This window comes from Temnothorax americanus, unplaced genomic scaffold (genome assembly GCF_048541705.1).
Source record: "Temnothorax americanus isolate GAGA-0224 unplaced genomic scaffold, ASM4854170v1 Scaffold9, whole genome shotgun sequence".
Classification (NCBI taxonomy): domain Eukaryota; kingdom Metazoa; phylum Arthropoda; class Insecta; order Hymenoptera; family Formicidae; genus Temnothorax; species Temnothorax americanus.
This window is the reverse complement of record NW_027509812.1, coordinates 3008349-3028625: the sequence shown is the minus strand read 5'-3', so window position 1 is coordinate 3028625 and position 20277 is coordinate 3008349. Positions and strand designations below refer to the sequence as shown.

At 36.8% G+C, this 20277-nt stretch overlaps 3 protein-coding genes across 11 annotated transcripts in view; 1 reads left to right on the top strand and 2 right to left on the bottom strand.

Annotated features, from left to right (window-relative positions):
• The window catches only part of Nrx-1 (neurexin 1), a 258161-nt gene that overhangs the window by 144823 nt on the left and 93061 nt on the right, over window positions 1–20277 (top strand). For all 8 annotated transcript variants that reach the window (XM_077425128.1, XM_077425127.1, XM_077425124.1 and 5 more), the window contains 2 exons: window positions 9824–9967; window positions 13602–13762. In XM_077425128.1, the coding sequence (XP_077281254.1) occupies window positions 9824–9967; window positions 13602–13762 (305 nt within the window). The remainder of the gene's footprint in view (window positions 1–9823; window positions 9968–13601; window positions 13763–20277) is intronic.
• LOC143907936 (uncharacterized) lies at window positions 887–2387 on the bottom strand. Its single transcript, XM_077425072.1, has 4 exons — window positions 2189–2387; window positions 1940–2102; window positions 1703–1861; window positions 887–1584 (listed from the first exon to the last, which is right to left on the bottom strand). The coding sequence occupies exons 1-3, from the start codon at window positions 2264–2266 to the stop codon at window positions 1725–1727; spliced, it is 378 nt and encodes a 125-aa protein (XP_077281198.1). The 5' UTR covers window positions 2267–2387; the 3' UTR covers window positions 887–1584; window positions 1703–1724.
• On the bottom strand, window positions 2189–3738 carry LOC143907935 (uncharacterized). 2 transcript variants are annotated; one of them, XM_077425070.1, is made up of 4 exons: window positions 3333–3738; window positions 3147–3235; window positions 2480–3060; window positions 2189–2400 (listed from the first exon to the last, which is right to left on the bottom strand). In XM_077425070.1, exons 3-4 carry the CDS (start codon window positions 3047–3049, stop codon window positions 2347–2349), a joined length of 624 nt encoding a protein of 207 aa, XP_077281196.1. In that variant the 5' UTR covers window positions 3050–3060; window positions 3147–3235; window positions 3333–3738; the 3' UTR covers window positions 2189–2346. The 2 variants fall into 2 exon arrangements, with proteins under 2 accessions (XP_077281196.1, XP_077281197.1); XM_077425071.1 differs by having other exon boundaries at window positions 2487–3060.

The window sequence follows — 20277 nt, the reverse complement described above, 5'->3', positions numbered from 1 at the left end:
GCGCATCGCTCATGGCGGTTTTAAAGTGGCGACGAGAGTTTGAGCCTCTCCGTGGTAGAAATTATTGCAAAGATTTTTATTTTTTGCGAGAGAAAAAGTACGTTAACAATTACTTTTATAAGGAAAGTGATGAATATCGAGTCTTGTCGAGCCCCGGTTTAGATTCGCGTCACGTGCTCCAAGTTATCTTGGAAGCGTTCTCGCCCAGGTAGCAAAATGATATCTAAAAGATATCTAAAAGTTAACCGAAAAAGGACTAGGATGACTTTTTAGTTGGCTAAAAAGATTCCTCTTTGACAACAAAATTGTGTCTCATGATTACTTAAACGGTACGTAATGGATATCCGTACGCTAACTGTCGATGTCTATATGCTAACTGTAAGGCAACTTATAGCGTTTACCAAATTGGCAACATATGGTCAACCTGTATCAGTTGCCAATAGGTCAACGTAAAGTTACCGAATTGCTATACCAAAATGCTGTACAGAAATGACTGTCATTCAACAGATGTCTTATAGATGTCCAAAAGATTAACGAAATGGCATCTAAACGGCACTAATAAATGATGTCCAAAAGATATCTTATTTATGGTATATATAGGACAGGGACAGGTGAACAATAAATGATAAAAGTTTATTGTTATCTGAAATCTGGATGTACACAATATAAAGTTAATTGTATTATCTAAAATTATGAGTACACAGTTAACAATCAACTAGTATATTTTATAACATAAAGTTGATATAATTATAATTAATATAATATATATTATATCAACTTTATATTATATTATAAAATATACCAGTTGATTGTAACCTGTGTACTAAATAATTTTAGAAAATACAATTAACTTTACATTGTGTACATCCATATTTCACACTATTATTTATATATATATATATATATATTTGGAACTTTGATAAATATTACTTATTAAACATCCTCACATCTAGAAGCTTAATATTATTTCGCGTGGTAAATTATCGTATCGCATTTTATTCAACTAATGAGCAACATGGACATTTAGAGTAAACTTATCGCTATGAGCAGTGTTACGTGATGTGGGCGCTAACATTCGTATAACTGGACGGGCTACGGAGTAAAATGTCATTATCTCAGGCCAAATTAAGCCGCCTTCAATTCTACGACAATAATCGGACTCTTCTTAAAGTATTAATTCACTCTATTAATAAACAGAATTTGTGATGCCGTTAATCGTCAGTGACAATCATTAATAGAATCTATTAATATCTATTAATCATTAATATTATTAATATCTATCAATGTATTAATTAATTATAATTTATTTATTATTAATCACTAATCAATGTATCGTCATTAATACGCCAACAATATAATCTTAATAATAATTTATTATTATTAATAAAATCTGCGATAAACATAAATTTATATTAATTATATAACTCATTAGAAAATCTGACAATTTTTACGAATGTTAGCTCGCGTTATTATTATATTCGTGAAATAAACGATTAATTCTTAGCTAATTGGACACTATCGTGCTGACGAAGTTACGACAAAGTTACAAGTATCAAATCGCCGTGTAGTGTGAACGAGTTGTACCTATGGCAGAGATAAAGCTTGTTTATTAGCAAAGATCTGAAGCATACTTCCATTTATCGACTTTTCGTTGATGTAACAACGAGCAAAGATGAATTCAAATATATATATATATATCTACCAAATACAATGCTGAATCCATATCACTGATGTTGAAGATTTTGACGTTCACGACGTTTATTTTCTGCTTTTTTTCGATCGCCCCCACGGCGAAGCCACTCGGCAATTCGGTCTTCGACAGTTTTGATTTTTGTCCCTTCAAATGTGTTACGTACAACATCTGAAAAAGTAGACTATGAGACGTGGTAACTTTTTACGGCGAAGAACTTAACAAAAGTGTTATATGCCATGTACATACCAATTATGACATATGGAAACGTGAACTTGGAGATTTTTGGTTTGTTCTCAGCTCCAAGGGTCCAAACGACTTGTTGAGTCAAATCATCCGTCATAACTACTTCCATTGCATATTTCACTGCTTTTTGAACTGATTTTCCGCCGATGTCTTGAATTTTTTTCATCTAGAAAATATCAACAATTTAAGAAACTTAATTAAATATTGACGAAAGGATGTATCAGCACAGTTTCACAATACTCGTATACGTACAAATTGATCTCGCATTTGTCCATTGTCTTTGAGATCACGATCGAATCTTTGTAATTCGTTAATATCAGTGAATGGCATCTGGGGGAGAAGTGCATAATGATGACGATCTATACGCTCCACTGGGTTATTATTTCTTCGCCCTACTTCTAGCAACTCATTTAGTTTTTGTAGAATGCAATTCTCAAAATCTTTTCGTTCCTGTCTACAACCATCTGAAAATAATATATCGATATTAATGTTAATTTGGAGAATCACAGAAATTTCCGTGTCAGAATTACGCTGCAGCAATACATTATACTTTCTCAACTGTTCCTTCAGTGCCCTCTCTAAGCCATAATGAACATAAGTGCCTCCAGCGAGAGCCTGTATATCAGTTTTGTTTGGCGTGTCACATAATGTCCTAGCATCAGACGGAAGCTCAGGATGACCAAATTTCTTTAACCCTCTCAAAAGATCGTTCACAACGGATTGAGGTATTTTGTTTTGGATTGCCCAATGAGCAAGAAAATCTTGAAGATTAGTTATACTAGTGGGACGAGTGATAGTCGATTGAGCCTGATTCTCTAACTGGATATCTGTATTAGTCAGTGTCGGTCTTTCATTAATTAGCAAATTGAGATCTTCTGTGTCATCAAAGCGTTCAAAGAAATCATCAATTTGATGACAAACGTCATCAGGAATATTAGAAGCACGAGCTGTTGGCGGTGAGCATGAGGGAGGACGAGTAGGACTAGACGCAGCATTATTTGCTGCATTTGCCAGGTAAGCGAGATCTGCTTGCACAAGGACGCGGATTCGTCGCTTTTGCTGTTGTTGTGAGAGCTTAAGGAACGGTTTCATCCGTCTCAACGGAGGTCCCATAATGGCATAATCTATAATGTATCGCAATTAACCCTTCAACTTCAACTATTAAATATAATAAAACACGGAATAGATCAGTATTACTGTATATACTCACAACTTTTTCCAGAGATGTAGAGAAAATATTATAAAAATAGTGTACGTCCCTTTACTTTATTTATTACTGCGTGTATAACTCGGTATAACCTGAAAAGTACACGTGTATTTTATATATAGTCACGCTGTATGATATATGCATGTATATATATACTAAAATATAAAAAAAGCGAAAGTATATACTTACACGTTATTAATTACACACTTTTTATCAATTTGTCTCTTCGTGATGAATTAAAATATCGCATATACGTACGCGCGGCGCAATAAAATCTCGACTTATTCTAGATATTTCCATAATCAAGAAGACGTCGTAAAAATGATAACTTTCTTACATCGTTTTAATGACGTCAATAATGCCACTACAACATGATATCTAACTGGTAACATCTTTTGGACTACAACAGAAGGCAGAAACAGCGCTACCGATAGATACCTTTTGGACAACTTTTATGAAGATACTTTTGGATAACATTAAATTGATGATATTTCGATGCCTTAAAACAGTCATCTATCGGATAAAGTAAAATGGTGACTTTAGGATAACAGGTTTTCCTCTCCATTAAGATATCATAAAAAAGACATCATTCGGATAACAGTAACGAGATATCGATTTAAAGGCATCCATTGGTCATCTTATGGTAAAATCATAAAGGCAACCTTAAAACGACAACTTATAGATACCTTTTGAAATTAATGCTACCTGGGCGCGGACGAGCCCAGGATTTCGATTCGGCTGCATCCTCGTAGGATCGAGCCTTGAAAGACTTTGGTCGCGCGTCTGTTATGCAAGAGAGTTCCCGGCCCATTCGATATAGCCGGGACTCCTAAGCTCGAGCGTACAATTGTCCGGATCCGCGCGCCAGGGTACCACGACTGGTAATTTCCATCGCGTTCTCTGTGTCGACGAATGTGTAGCGCGACGCCTCTCGTCACGCGCTCATGCGTGGAATTGGTGTTCCGCCGCGTCGCCTTGCCCTAATAACTTGTTCTCGCACTTTGTCTCGACGCCGAGGGCTTATTTAACCCCATCGCGGGCGCGATCGAATTCGGGATTTTCTTTCTCTGTCGTGGAACTCTTTAGGAACAACTTGTTAGTAAAGTTGGTCTTTATAAAAAGAATCCGGAAATTTACTTTAAAAATTATACATTATTGTGTATACACTTTTTAATTTTTTGTTATAAAAATTGATAAAATAAATATATAAAAATTATATACTAATAAAAAAAATGCATATTGCTTAAAATAGAATTGTCAGGAAACTTTGATTGTGATAATTGATATCAAACTATATATATTTAGTATTTTGATTGTGATAAACTATTATACAGTCTACATTATTTTCTCTTTACTTTTTTCTTCTTTTTATTATATGACACTATATTGTTAAAAATTGCTAACCGAACGGAACGAATAAACTCAGTTCGATTTGCGGAGTTGCGAGACATTCTGCATAGTTCGAAATCCTTACGGGATTAAAACGCGATCGGTATATTTAGACCGATGTACTAAGGATGTAATTTTCACGTTTCTCGCTCGGGCTCGAACGTACATCTCCACGCGCCAAAGTTTCGCGGCGAAGCGACGATATCCCTTTCTCAAACGGAGTCACTGGTTGAAGCTGGGCCAGGGATGGCCGCGTGCATTAAGGAGCCCGGAGCGCGCAGGCCGCAACGGAGCATGCGATAGTAAAACGACGGCTCGTACCACCTTGGTAGTTTCCGGTGAGCGATGTCATCACGTGTCGCGTCGACGTGACGCAATATACATGCTAATACGATAGCTTGAGCTGGTTCATGAGGTGGATACCGGTGGAAAATGCCGCCGCGAGATTCTCTCTTCGGCCCTTTGACGCGACTACGAAAGACGCCGCCGGCGACCGACCACTCGCCCATGAATTTCAAGCGGCTCTTTTCTCTCGTTTTACTGATTTAAGGAAGTTAGGAAAAGACTATCAGTCTCTATGAAAATTTCTCACAGTTCATTTTAAATGCAATCACGTGGCGTAACTAACGCTGTATGGCAAGAATAATTTATATATCGATTAGGCAAAGTGTTTTGTATTGTAGATCATCCTAATGCATCCCTTTTGCTTTTGTTTTTGCCAAGAGAAAGAAAAGTAATGAGAAACTTTGTAAATGTTAGGTTTATGCGGTATAATTTACGATATCACATATGTGCGTCTAAACCGCCTCGACTTGCTATATAGGTATATATTATTTGTAAAAATAGACGACTGTTGATTTCACGTTATACCCGCAGCTATCAAAGTATCATCCAATTTTCCTCATGTTGCGCTCACAGCATTCAAAAAGGTATAGATACTTTTCCCGGTTTTAGCTTTAATACCGAGAAACTTTTCAATGGCGATAGTAAAAGGCTTTATTGTTTTAAGGGATTCCGCGTGGGCTACAATATTCCCTACAGTCAGAAACACAGAAAGGCGAGTTTTCCGGTTATGTTTACGATGTGAGTTGTAGCGATGCGAAAGCGAACCGTTTTCCGACTATAATTAAACTGCTAGTAAACAAGCATGTTTATTAATGTCTCAAATTAAATTTTGAGAAAAAGAATTATAAAATTTAATAACTTGTTGTTGAGAGCGTAGAGGAAAAAATATAATGAATAACATGTAAACATATACCTAATGTAAAAAGCGATTTTCGCAAAATTAAGTTTATTTATTCTTATTTACAGATTAGTCTCATTTACAATATGTAAATATTTTGTAAGATTTTGATAAAATTTATAATTCTTTTACGAGAGACTTCAATCGAATTTTCTTAAATTCAACATAATGTTAAATTGATAATTTAAATTTAATGTAATGTAACATTAAATAGTATTGATTTAACGTAATGATTTGATATATTGTCACTCTTAATAAATTTATATTATTCTACGTGAAGAGAGAGACTGTCCAAAATTTATCATAACTTTTACAAATGTTATGCAACAATTTAAATAATGTTGATAAAATTATTGATTGTTAACTTTTTAATCTTGTTATACGTTTACGTTAAATTTCTCTCTCTCTTTCTCTCTCTCTCTCTCTCTCTCTCTCTCTCTCTTCGTTTATTAAATATTTTATATTTTAATATGCATTTGCGTTGTGGTGAAGGATTGCAAATTACTTTCGCCGGAAGCGCTTCTCGTGCAGCAAATTGTTTGCGAGGATTAACTCGGCAATCCTTTAAATGCAGGGAGAATACCGACATAGAAAGATTCGAAAGTGCAGGAACTAAATAAATCGGACGACGTCCTTAGCACGCTTTTATCCGCGTGAGCCGTCGAGATTTATTAAACCTGCATATACTTCCGCATCCACTACCTTAAGCTGAAGCTTCGATTATACGGTTTATTTTACTCCGGCCAGCAAGTTTCCTGAAATTCAAGCTAAACAAATGAGCTTTAACGGATGCTCAAGAAAAACAGACGGTTTTCTCTCTTAGACGCCGGTTGAATATTAGATTAAATTAATACAATGTTTGTCTTTTGTATTTTGATAAAGATTATGTAATTCGCCCTCCAACGCATTGTTAAATCACATTATTTAATATATGTTTAATGAAAATTATAAGAAAATTTCAAGTTGTTGTTAGTTTTTAATTAAATACAGTTAAGCAATAAAAAATTTATAAATAAAAAGTAATTTATAAATAAAGTAAATAAAACTAAATTATAAATAAAACGTACAAACAAAATGTAGCATAATAAATAATTTGGTATTATAGAACATGCAAGAATTATATGTAACCGGCAAATATTGTTTGAGTTACTTCTAAATAATTAATATTTTTATTAAATATACTTGCGATTTAATCAGTATATAACAATAGCTCATTACTGAGCAATTAATGCTATATGAAATTAAACATAGGAATACAAAAATTAACATGTTTTTGAATAACGCGGTTATTTTTTTTCGCCAATGTTATCGAGATTTCCATCTTTCTCTTTCTTTTTTTCTTTCTTTTTTTTCGTTCTTTTTTCTCTTTCTGCTTACTTTTTCCGTCTTTCAAATTTGGACCGATTGGAGAAAATCTCTTTTTCTTTTTCTTTCTTTTCGCTATTAAGGGCTGGTTGTTCCAGCCTATTGGTAAACTATACCTAATAATTAAATCATATGTATGTTTTTGTTTATTCTTTACATTGGACAAAGATAGACATGTGATTTAACTATCAGGTAGCTTACCAATAGGTTGGAACAACCGGCCTTATTATAAATGCGATTAAATACTTGACAAACAAAGAAAAACAGGATGACAAATAAACTGTCGACTCTTAATTTTACGATTTAATAAAATCCTTATTATTTACATAGATTGGCTTCACCGATACAATAATAGTATATAGGTATGCAAAATTTCCATGCGTATAATAGTTTTATAACTGACATAAAAATAACAAGTCACACGCATTTCATGTACAGTTTGAATCGTTTTCTATTTTGTTGCGAATTGCACCGTGTGCTCCTTGTTTCACTGGAAATGTAATTTTCAGAAAGATGGGGCGATTGTTTAACTCGCGGAGTAATTACGCGCGGCTGATGTTAATTATCCGGTGCTTGCGTTATATGCGCGAATACTGCGAAATCGGCCGATCGATTTAGTTGAGACGCCACAGAGTGCCAAATGATCCCCAATGGAGCAAAAACAACCCCGGCAACACCAATCTGCTAGATATCGCGTAATTATCTAAGCAGAGTAATATGCACGCGCGAGATGCCACGTTTTATGGTAATTACCTTTCATGCCCCATGCTACTTTGTGTTCAACAGACATTGCCTGTTCTCGATAATACCGTTCTAGGAAATTTTCAAATGAGCCTGTAAGAAAAGTCTCATTTTCCGACGTTTTATGATTATAAAAAAAAGCACCAGTACTTAGAAACTTTCGTTAAGAAAACTGATTTCAATCATTGAAAAATTTCTTATTTTAAATATAAGATCGCAGTTGTGTATAATAAGAGAGAAGGGGAGAAAGAAAGAGAATATTATCAGTCTTGTATATATTACACAGAACCGATTCACTCGGGCAAGATGTTATTTTACCAATCGGGAAAGTCTTACGACTTGTTCCTTTTAACCAATACCTTCTTGTTTTGCGTCTTTTATGCGCGCATAGAAGAATACGTTGACAAAGTTGCGCATAAATCGTGGCTAAGTGCGCCTTCGCGCAGCCAATACACGCGCCTCCGGCGCTAATCCGTATTAATTGCCAGCCATTCATTAGGAAGTCAGCAATGGGTGCCGCGTAATTCTGCACCTGGTTCACTCTCGCGATCAATCGCGCGCGTTCCCCCCTTACCATAAATCTTGCCGCTAAACTGCCGTTATACGCCCGCAGAAGACAATGACCAAGTAAGCTCAACGGCTGCTGAAACACCGGTGTTGTATCTTTACAAGCCAGCTGAAAGAAACAGAGAGCGATTGCGTTTTCTCTTCGAGATAATCAAAGCGGACTTCGATAAATTTTTATTAAAAAGTATCGCTATATACGTAATAAACACGTACATTATCGAATATTTTATAAAATTGTATTAGATATGTGATAATTATAAAAGTGACGAGAAATACACAAGCTAAATTATTTTTAGAATAAAATATTTATTAATATTTTATAATACTGGTAATGTTTCGTTAAATAAATTAGGAACTGTTGATCGTTTCTGTACGTTCTAGAAATTGAATGCGTGTTTTCCGCTTTAAATGCATTTCAAACCTTCTTTCAGCCTCTTTTGTTAAGTGTCAAGATCGGCTTGTTACGGATTCGTTATCATTTAAAGTGCTACAAACAAGTCCCGACGCTCTATTCGATTCGACGAGGACATTTATAATCGGATTTTGAGATTTTGCTCGTGAGGGACCGGTCGCGGATGGGCTCCCCGTTATTTTCCATCTTTCATTGTTATCGCGACGAAACAAAGGTAAGCGCGGTCGCGCAAAAAGGCCGTAAGATGGGCTTAATGGTACTGGCACGTCGCCAAATCGCGCCGCGAGGTCGAATGCACCGATTGAAATGTTCATTACCGCCGCAAATCATCCGGCAGATCCGCGTAAAGAAGAGCCGCCTGTACTATATATATCCACCACTTCGTATCTCTTTCAGCTCGCTCAACTGCGCTAGAAACGAATTGCCACGATAAATCCGCCCGCGTCGATTTTTCTCGAGAGGCGCGTCGTTCCCAAGATGATGAGTTGGGATTCTTGGCGCTTATTACTGTGATTCGCAAACTTCCGAGAGAAGACTGAGAAATCTCGTCATTTAACACAATCTCAGAAAGATACAAAAAAATATTATTTTTCCCTATTTGTTGATATAATAGTTTTAAAAGTATAAATATAATTAAATAATAAATATATTTATATCTCTTTTTACGTGACAGTCTGTTATTGAAACAATTCGTATCCAATAATTGATTATTTAAATTAACATTTATTCCGTTATTTTCAACAAAATTGAAAATATTAATTTTAAAAATTGTATAAATGGATAACAGATTAATAGGTACAATAGATAATATATTTTTTGCAAAGAGGCAATTGCAAAGGGAGTTTCAATAAACGAGGATTTATTTTTTTTAGTTTGTACCGATAATTCGCTAAGCGAGTCTATAGCGAAAAGCATTGTGGTGAATTGGCCGATTTATAAACTGGTGGCCTTTTTTTGTTCCAGACAAAGCTCCTTCGGAAGCATCCTTCAGAGGGACTGAGTATCTCACGATAGATTTGAGCAAAGGAGAACCCGTGCTCAGTACACAGGAATCCATAAGCCTTCAGTTCAAAACGAGACAGCCAAATGGACTTCTATTTTATTCCGGTAAGTACTTCCTGTGTTCATGGCGATTTCTTTTGTCAATTATAATAACTTTCCTCTAACAATTTATTTTTACTTGCGAATTTTTTAATTTTCGAATGCGTTTTCTGGCAATTAAGAAAACAGGTTCTTGATAACGGAAAATATTCGTATATCCGGTGAACAATTAATATTAATATTAATATTTTGGAGTACAATTAGAAGCGTGAAAATAACAATCGAAAATGTGGATTAGCATTCAAAATTATTGCAAATTTTCTGTCCTGGAAACGATCAGTCATGGTATACGATTAATTGAAAACAATTCGAGAAGACCAACAATGGATTCGCATATAATCGAGTAACTTACGGATGACCGGATATCCTTTGAGAGAACGCAAATAGACAATGGAACCATCTTGAACAATGGTCGCATATTAAATCTTTATGATATTACTCCACTTCCCTCGTGGCGACATTATAGCCAGTTAGAACGCGCGCGTTTCAGTGGTTCGGATACCGGACGTACGGCCAACCAAACTAATTTTGTCTCTCTCTTTCTTTTTTTCTTTTTATTTAACATTTTTTTCTTGTTATATATATATATATATATATATATATATATATATATATATTTCTTTTCCCCTGCTATTTTAAAACGGTGTTACATAAGATTTTGTTCGACCTATATTAATCTCCAAAAATGTTTCATTTAACGTTTCCTGAGAGCAGTCATGGCATATGTATACGTTATCACTTCAGGATATCGAAAATCGATCAAATTATTTTATTTATCTGTAAACCTGCAAATACACTTTGAATCAACAATTATAGGATTTCTAACTTTATGTTTAGCTACATAGCTACAACATAATTTCGAGAACATATATTATATTATTCAAAGCAATAACGGCAAAAATGATTAGATTCTACATTTCAGTTATAGTTGATTAGAATCGATTCTCTTTAATACGGAAAAGAACGATAGTTTCATGTGATAAGTGTTTGAGTTTGAAGAGTTTTTTTTAGCAAGTTTTAGATAGTAAAATAAATCACGATGTTGGTCTTCGATATTAATTTTAAACTTTAACAAAATTTTAGTTTGAAATTGAAAATGCAAATTTGTAAAAAAATACATATAAATTGAATTTAATCAAATTTGCGCAAATTTGCATAGTAAAAGTAGCTGAAGTTGAAATAAAAGTTTGTTTCTTACTTGCATTTCGGTCAGATTTCTGATTTATTGTGCCTTTAATATAGCCATCTGGCATATTATGGCTTCTCCTTCGATGCACATGAACTTTCAGTTTATAGTATACTTGCGTAATGAACGGTGGAATCAGCGCAAGATGGCAAGACTGCACCATCCGCAGTAAAAGGAGGAGTTTGCACCTCCGCTGCTCCGGTTGCAGCGGCAACTCGAAACCTATATACCGGAGCCGCAATGCCGTACCCCCCCCACACACACACACACACTCACATGTGCGATCACACGTCCGCATTCGCATGGCATATCCGCACCCACACAACACACAAGATGCATACGTATATAGCATTCGTTTCCCTCTCTCGCATCTCCGCAGCGCGCTCACACCGGGTTGCTCATTTGTTCCCGAGATAAGCTATAATATAACCGCGCACTCGCCGTGCATTTGAATTGCATTTATTTCCGGGGGGCATAATAATCGTCATGCCACGCAACTTTTATTCTTTCAAATCGCGGTATCGTATCGTATCGCGGAAATTCCCTCGCGAAGCGGTAAACGTAACAGCTCCCCTTCGAGAGTCCCGCCGCGCCGCGGCCGGTACGTGTCTGACCATCTTCGTCTTTTGCTACTTGCGCCGTCTATATACTTCCACCACTTTGTTCGCTCACGTGCCGAGCTGCGTTAAATTCGCATTGGAATGATTTCGCCTGCTTTCAGATAACTATTTGCAATACGATTATGCAAAGATATTTCTCAAATATAACGGGATTTGCAGGGATAATTCGCGTCCAAGGAATAATTAGGCAAAGTACATTCAAATAACGAGCGAACAATGAATAACAATTCCGTGCATGCGTTCGTGGATGTATTGGCGACCAACGACTATTATTCTTGATTCTAAAAATTTTGTTTGCTTTACGGTGATTAAATATTCAGTACCGTATATATGCGTAACGTTGGGAGAAATGGGTCACCCATGGGAATTTTGACCAGGAGATATAATCATGACGGAAACGCGCAAGAGCTCTCGCTGCCGATTTCTCACCACGTATCCGCCGCACGCAGGCGCTATCTTCGCGGCGCGTGTTATCGTATTTGTTTTCCGATAGCGATCCGCGATCCGCGATGCGCGACGCGCCGGCGATAGTAGTAGACCAAGTAGACTACACGAATAAAAGCGCGATACGTAACACGCGCGTAATGCACTTAGGCGCATGCTAATGCGCCGCGCCGGCAGCAATTAAGCCCGAAGTACTGTCTGCATCTTTTATACGCTCGAGTCCCCGGCTGTCCGTGAGATAATTAGTATGCGGTCGCGGCTCGATTTTAAATCGACTGCGGCAATAACCAACGGTGGCGTTTGCGAGATTCACGAGCGTAACGACACATCTCGTTTGCGCCTTTCTCGATGTGTCTTAAGCATCTAATCTACTCGCAACGACGAAAATTATAATTTCGGCTACATATAGCGTACATATTAATGCTTATTCTTACATTTTTTTCTTATTGTTCGCTACACGCACCGAGTAAATTAAAAAAAAGCTCAAGAACTTGAACCTTTTTCCCTTTAAATTCCGTAAATTTAATCAAATGTAACAGCTTGAAAAAAGTAAGACATTATATTCACATGAAGATGCTTATTAAGCGTCAAGACTGCATACTAAGAGAAATTTTCGTTAGTAATAAACAATTTTTAGTAAAAAATTAATTTTTTGTAAAAATAATGAATTTTTGTTTCTTGTTCTTTTTTCTTGTTTTTCTTTTAAATTGTATATTTTTATATTCTATATCTATATACAAGAATTTTTTATGATACTATATAATCGCATTCGTAACTTTTAATTGCAAAAATTGCCGTTTCATCATCAGAATCGTCTTAATTCTCCAACTCGTTACAAGTAATAACATAATCCGAGGATTTCCTATAGTGAGTCCGGTACGACGGACTCATTATAATTATTAACGACGAACGTTTTAACCGGTCACCTGGATACTAAGTGCCCCGAAACTAATGGTTAAGCGGTCGTAATCGATTTATATATGCGTCGCATCGCGCTATAATCCGGCGGGCGAGCTCGACGAAAAATGGAGCGAGCGAGGAAAACCGATGGTGCAACGTCGCCGCGGGGATTAAAAAGTTGCGTCGGAATTTGCGTGCGCCGCAGCTGCCGATCTTTTTTTCTGCAGGCAACGCGTGCGACGTTAACGCGTCAAAAGGGTTCAAATGGGCTGTAATGTCCCGATCGTATCGACACATACGCAACTAAAATGTCCGTGACGGCTGCGAGCGTTTTCCGTTTTCGACAGTCTCGCGTCAGCCACGATTAATTCAGCGGCATTATTTGCGCTTCAACAGCGAGATAAGAGTTCATTTGCCGTGCGATGTATATATTAAGCACCTGCGTTCACGGCACTCTCCACGACTTCATTAGTCCCGTTTTTAATTACAGGAGAGGGCGATGATTATCTCACCATATCGCTGAGAGACGGAGGTGCCGCGGTCAGTATGACCCTAGCCAAAGGAAGATTGGACCTGCATATAAAGCCAACCAAGCTGCGGTTCGACGATCACCAATGGCACAAAATCGTTGTCCACCGGAAAGTTCAAGAGGTAACGATCATTATTATTTTAACTGTAGGTACATCCGCGAATATATTGTATATATAAACGATGAAATAAGCGTTAAATACGGAAGAGTTAAAGACAGAAATTCGACTTGGGAATGAATTATCGTAGGAGATGGACATTTTCCAATATTCATTATATATATTTGATATACGCTTAAATCGGTACTTATATACCGTCAGCTCGGGTTTCGCTTTTAAATGTTTAATTTTAATGAGCGGAAGGCGGAAAATCCATCACAGTACGGACGTTGAAGGCGTTAAATTTTCACACTGTCGCGATTCAAATGGATCGGCGAACGGACGTGAGAGCAATTTCGTTAATGTCGTGGATATATATACACTGGCATTTATTGCGCATTACGCGCAGTAGAATAGATAACGCAATTATATTTGCGCGTTACCATCGCGGGTACCGTGAACTGCGGAATGACGTGAGTTTATCAGTTTATCGCCGCGAAATATTGGCATCCCTTGTCGAATTGTAACGCATACTGTGCGAATTGGCTGCGATAATTAAGCGATAAGTAAGCTAATACTTGTTCTGGAATTTGTTAATTTTGTAACAACTGATTGTTAATTAAAAACATTGTTTTCGTTCGCATATCTCATTTTTAACGCAAACAACATTGAAGCGTGCATTAGAAATTATTAAAGTTGGGCTGTTAATTTGATATTTTAGAAATTCTCAAATAGTTTGAATATACATATATTGAGATAAAATTATAGAAAGGCATAGAGAAAGTTTTAAACTAACCGATGCTGGTAAAAGCAACTATTATATGGATATAGATACGCTTCATTATGCTCATTGTGCATAGAGTAACTCGAACAATGAGAATAGCGTCACATAATTGAATGCATTAAACATTAAAGTAATATATAGTAAAAGCTTAAGCTTTCAAAGATAAATTTAAATTTATCTTTTTTCCATTCAATTTATATCATCTCTATCATTCTCTGGCTATTTATAAAATGTTTGAAACGCAATTAATCAGAGAACTGGTACTATTATTTTTTATCAAGTACATTTTCTTTGAACTTGGGATTCTGAAAGTTTTAAATTTTTTAGAGATTTCTGCAAAGAAATCCAAAATAGATAAAAAAATTGGTGGTTTGAGGGAAATGCGCTTGAATGACGCGGATGAATATTATACGTGGAATTTTCTAGGTTTATCTATTTCTGACCAGCCGTTCATTATCTTACATCAGAATCGGAGTGCGCCACTCCGTACTACATATACAGTTACAATTTAAGGGCTGCAGATGTGCAGCGCGTCGAGAATTAGGTCGAGAATAGCGTATAGTCCGACTAATGTCCGCCGCTGCTTTGGATAATTTTCCTGAGCACACGTTGTTCGTTTGTGTCACTTCCGCAGCTGCGTGTAAACGAGAAATCGATTCCCCGAACATGTGCTGCCGAAGGATCGTCCTCTGCGCTGCGGGGCTAGACCAGAGAAATATTTATCCAACATTGTAATACCAAAATTTCTCTGTTTTTTTTTCCTGTGAGCAAACGTATATTTTTACTATAATTCTGATATTATAAATCATTAGTTTGAAAGTTTGAACATCCTGTAACGATAGCACTTCTCCAAAGATGATACTTCTTGTCATTTGAAGCTGAACTCAAAGACTGATAAAGTATGGCTCGTGTTTTTCTCCACGATTTTGTCTCTTGCGATACTGCTTGCCTTACCAGAAAGCTGTAAAGGGTTTCAACGATCCTATATATCGTTCCGATTTTAATCATTGACTGACGTAATAATAAATTAATCAATACCTTAGTCACGAGCAATCAGGAAGGTATATACGACATGTATGTCGCGTCCAAACGCATATTATTTATTATCGCGCTCCAGTTATCTCTACTTATACGCGATGAGTGGCGATATCTCTCCATGTGGCGTTTTAATATGCGTTGCACGCGCACACGTGCGATATATGCAACTGTTCCCATCGCGTTACAAAGCGCATGTTTGCAACATATCTCGGGCGCAGCTCAAAGCGCCAAGTAATTGTGCACATTTTCTCAATAGTGAAAGATAAATAGTAAATTGCGAATAGAACGGGGTGTATCGGCTGTGTATGATTATTTCCCGGGTTTGTTGTTTTGCGATGCACTTTTATGGTGGCACGCGGTCTCTCGTTATAAAAAGAAAAACTATTCGAGTTTATCGAGTGAAACACGCACGACGCGTTTTCCGTTCAATATTATATGTCGGCTTCGCGGAAAGTGTACTGACCCGGTACTACTAACATGACTTATAATCATATACTTAGCCTGGAATTAATAATAATTAATAATAAAGACAGATTGTACAGTAAAAACTGTCAGATCATCGTGATATTATAAGATATTAAATTTAAAATTACTGTGCTAATTTTTTTTAGAAATAATATTCCGCGAAAAAAATCAATATCTTGCAGCTCGAAAATTATCTATTCTGAAGATCTCTTTAATAGGAATGGATTACGAATTTTACAAAACATTTCTGCTAATTTTAGGATGGAATAATTATGATATTTTTGGATCATGTGAATAACAAGATTATAATGTTTTTTACTTTTCACACAAAATAATTTAAATACTTATCTATAACCAAGATTGTTGTGGATAAAGAATAATCTACATCGCGCTTTTAATAAAGCCAAGCTTTGTGGACAAGAGTATTAGGAAGTAGGAAAAATATGTATTCAGCGAGATCATGCAGTCGTTGCCCCAAACAAGGGTCTCACGCGACGCTCTTCAACCCTTCTATTCTACGAGCGGCGTGACTATGCGCGTTCAAACAGCAAAGAGGGATCCCGTTCACTCTCGAACATTGTCCTTCGACCAGTTACTATCGCGATACGTGTAAAGGTTAATACTGCCGAGAGAAAGGAGGAAGGAAGGGAAAGAGAGTAGGAAGGAAAAGAGATTGGGTGTCTAGACACCCCTACCCTTCAGTTAAACTTGAGCCCTCGAGGTGCGACCTGCGAGAATCGACTTGCACAGCGCGGATTGCCTATTACGTTCCTCCCGCGAGCGTTTACACCCGGCGTATGTTGCACACACGGACACTATTATCTCGCTGATGGTTTAATTGCGCGATTACCACAAACGCTTTGCCGTTATGTATGTTACACGTATGTGATAGACGAGTATAAAAGTGTCTTTTACTTTACTTTCCACAAAGATTTTATTGAATATATTTTATTTCTTTTTTAGTTGTAGAGTTTTGATGGAATACTTTAACTTGTGTTTTTTACTTTCTGTAGATATTTTATTGAAGATTTATCGAATATCTTAACTCATCGTAAGAGAAAAATAAAACGAAGTTTATTTATACCATCCAAATATTGATAAAATTTACAATAAAATCAAAATAATTAGAATAAAGGAAAAGGGGAGCGTTTTGCAACATTCCTAAATTCTTAAACTTCGTTGATAGCAGAGAATCTTTTAGTACACATTTTTAGTATTTTTAGAAACGCTTATCTTTCTCGAGATATCTTTCTTCTCCTTTCTCTCTGCCTCTATTCCCTTCTCTCGTATATAAAATATAAAAGGGAAACTCTCTATCGCAGGGTAGAATAGTTAATTTTAGATTCACGTTTGTTCAGTAAACAACTGAAAGTTTCCAATACTCGATGTATAAACGTTTTACACGCTTGTTGGTAGAGAATGCGAAAGAAACAATTTACAATCAATTCTATATTCAATTAATTTATCTGTATAGTTTAGCCTTTTGCTACGTACTTCGCCATCAGCTTCATTTGTTAATGAAAGAAAAAGAAACGGTTAATACGAATATAAACTTTTGTTTCTATTCGTGGTGAAGGCTTATGCTTATATATAAAGTTATTTTAACCATTTTAACGTATCCTGGATTCGAGTCACGTTACGCAATCGAGCAAGTGGTCGGATTATTTTTCATACTCAAGAATACCTCGAACTCGGAAATGCAGAGAAAACAGAAATTCAGCTGGCTGACATTACAATGGCACGCACGAGTGCACTTAACGCACGACACTTCGCGGTAACGTTCGTTAGTATCGACCAACATGAATATTCTGATGACGTTCCGCGTGCGAACTTCTAAGATTTCAATCGATTATGTCACCCACGAGCGCCATAAATTAAGCCCTTAAATACAATTCCCGACTTCCAGCTCCGAGATAAGCTTTATCGGCTAATCATTGCACGTAGGTTTTATTAAATTTAAGATAATGTGTCGCTGTAAATGGCGGTTCGAAGAAAAAAGAAAATAGAAAAAGATACGATCCAATAAAGACAGTACAATATTTTTTATTATTGCTTTTTGCTAATTGCTATAATACAAGCGTAAACGCATTTATATTATTACACTACTTATATCTGCCGCAATTTCATTCTCGTGGTGTGTAGATGAAATTAATCTAAAAAGTATATGTAACGTATAACACACACACACACACACACACGCACGCACAATTACAAATTGTGGTTAAGGAAACTATACACTTGAATTTCAGACACCAAGAGTTATATATTGTTCAATGTATTTCGCGAGTAGAAACGGAAAATAAAATCCGGTCTGGCATCTAGCACGAGGGATGCCTCAGAATGAACAGGGAAAACGCGCGCGTATAGTCGATTCGAAGATCCTCAAAGGGCGAAGCCTGCCACGGTCGCGCGTGCTTCACCCGAGAGATTCCACCGATCTCTGACAGAAAGATTTAACACCGTATCACCTCGGAGCGTATCCATTCGCCGCGCTCGGTGCATACCTATGAGGGCAACCCGTTCGTTCATCGCGTTCCACCTCGCAACGAATTCTTCCCGCTTTTACACGCGCGAGCGAGCACGGAGTGACGGAGGCAGATCGCGTCTCATCCTTCGTGTGTCACTAGATCACCAGGTATCCCTTAGGCACGAGTACTTTCATCTTTCGTTGCCACACCCCCGATTTTTCGTGACGACAAGTGCATCGACCGGAAGTCCTGAGCCTCGTATTCGTGAATAAACAGAACGTCTCGAATACGCAGCGATAAGATGCTCTTATTTAATTCACAGAATTTGCCTATAATGCAATGTTAATCGAAATTCGCGATTTAAAATTTTCGTATTTTATCGTAAATTTGTATTATATGCATGAAAATGAAATTTGTCGTAGTGTACTTATACTTGTACTAATGTTAAAAATGAGGAGAGTGCGATAAATAATGATCTACTTGACATTTTTTCTAAGGAAAAGTCGTCTTTAAACTAACCGAAAGTTATGGTTATACAAAAGAAATCGGGCCTTTTCGAAACGTACTCGATAAATTAAAGTTAAATTAAAAACTTCTGGTAAAGACGTATATCCAATTCTGGGGTAAGAAAAAAAATTAATTTTCTTTTGAAACGGAACTTTTCTACCGCTTCTTCTTGAGCCACCCAGTACGCGACTTGAGCGAATAAGAGATTCGGGGTCGTATATATCCTACCATAAATCAAGATTTCAATTCGTCGCCTGCCGGATCGAACTTATGTGCATCGATAGCGCCTCGCTTCTCTTGTCACGCTTGGCTTTCACAACGTGGAGACTTCGGGAATTTACTATCGAAGTATGTCATCTGCGAATTCTGCGATACGTTTGTTGACGCGATCGATTCCTGCTGGAGGAGGAAACAGAGAATGCTGGTGTAATAATGCTCGTTGAACGCGAGAAAATTTGTGCAATGCGGACAGATTAAACGCGCGCGTGCGCATGCAAAGGGATAAAGAGCATGATAACGAGAATTGTTTGAAAGGCACAGAGAGAACTTTTGTGGGAAAAATTACGCGATAAGGAATACGCGTTTTAATGCGCATATTAAACATGCATTATTTATAATTATACGCTATTTTTTTCGGATCGTAGTACAATTTTATTAAAAAATAATGTTTGAAAAATCGTCTTTACTTTCTAAATTATAACGTCGCGTGATCTACGTAGGCAAATGCCGTATAACGTTCCAAATCGGAGCCTCGAGGAATGAATATGATTTGTTAGTCCAACGTTTGTGAAATATCCGGAGAGAGATCATCGCGCATTACGGCGGAATAGAAGGATCTACGATCCTTCGTTTGCGGAATGTTTGGAGTATACGATCTAAATCCACGGCATTAAATCATTCTCGTGAGTGAGAGAGCAGGCTTGCAACGCATTCGAGCAATTTTCCGCCGCGGGAAACGTTTAATTCGTTACGTATGACTCAGCTGCACAAACATTAGTTTATTCGAATCCGGAGGGCCGGAGCTTTTCTTTGATATATGCTGCTGGCGCAAAGTAGTCTTTAAATTCACGACGTTTGGTGAAAATTCCACTGGAACCTCGGGTCGCGTAATGCCAATTTTATGTAAAATTCGTTGCCCTTCATAGATTTGATATTAAGAGTATCGTTGCAGTATCATAAATGACGTAAATTGTAGTAGATGGATTATTTTAATGCATCGTAAATAATGTAAATGGTAATAGATGGATTATTTTAATGCATCGTAATATAAGTAAAATA

Excerpts from the sequence above, each read along its gene's own strand:
- LOC143907936 (XM_077425072.1), bottom strand. The coding sequence starts at position 2,266 with ATGCCATTCACTGATATTAACGAATTACAAAGATTCGATCGTGATCTC. Across the intron at positions 2,103-2,188 it reads GACAAATGCGAGATCAATTT|ATGAAAAAAATTCAAGACAT; the intron begins GTACGTATACGA and ends GATATTTTCTAG. Across the intron at positions 1,862-1,939 it reads GTTTCCATATGTCATAATTG|ATGTTGTACGTAACACATTT; the intron begins GTATGTACATGG and ends CTACTTTTTCAG.
- LOC143907935 (XM_077425070.1), bottom strand. The coding sequence starts at position 3,049 with ATGGGACCTCCGTTGAGACGGATGAAACCGTTCCTTAAGCTCTCACAA. Across the intron at positions 2,401-2,479 it reads AACAGTTGAGAAAGTATAAT|ATGGTTGTAGACAGGAACGA; the intron begins GTATTGCTGCAG and ends TATTATTTTCAG.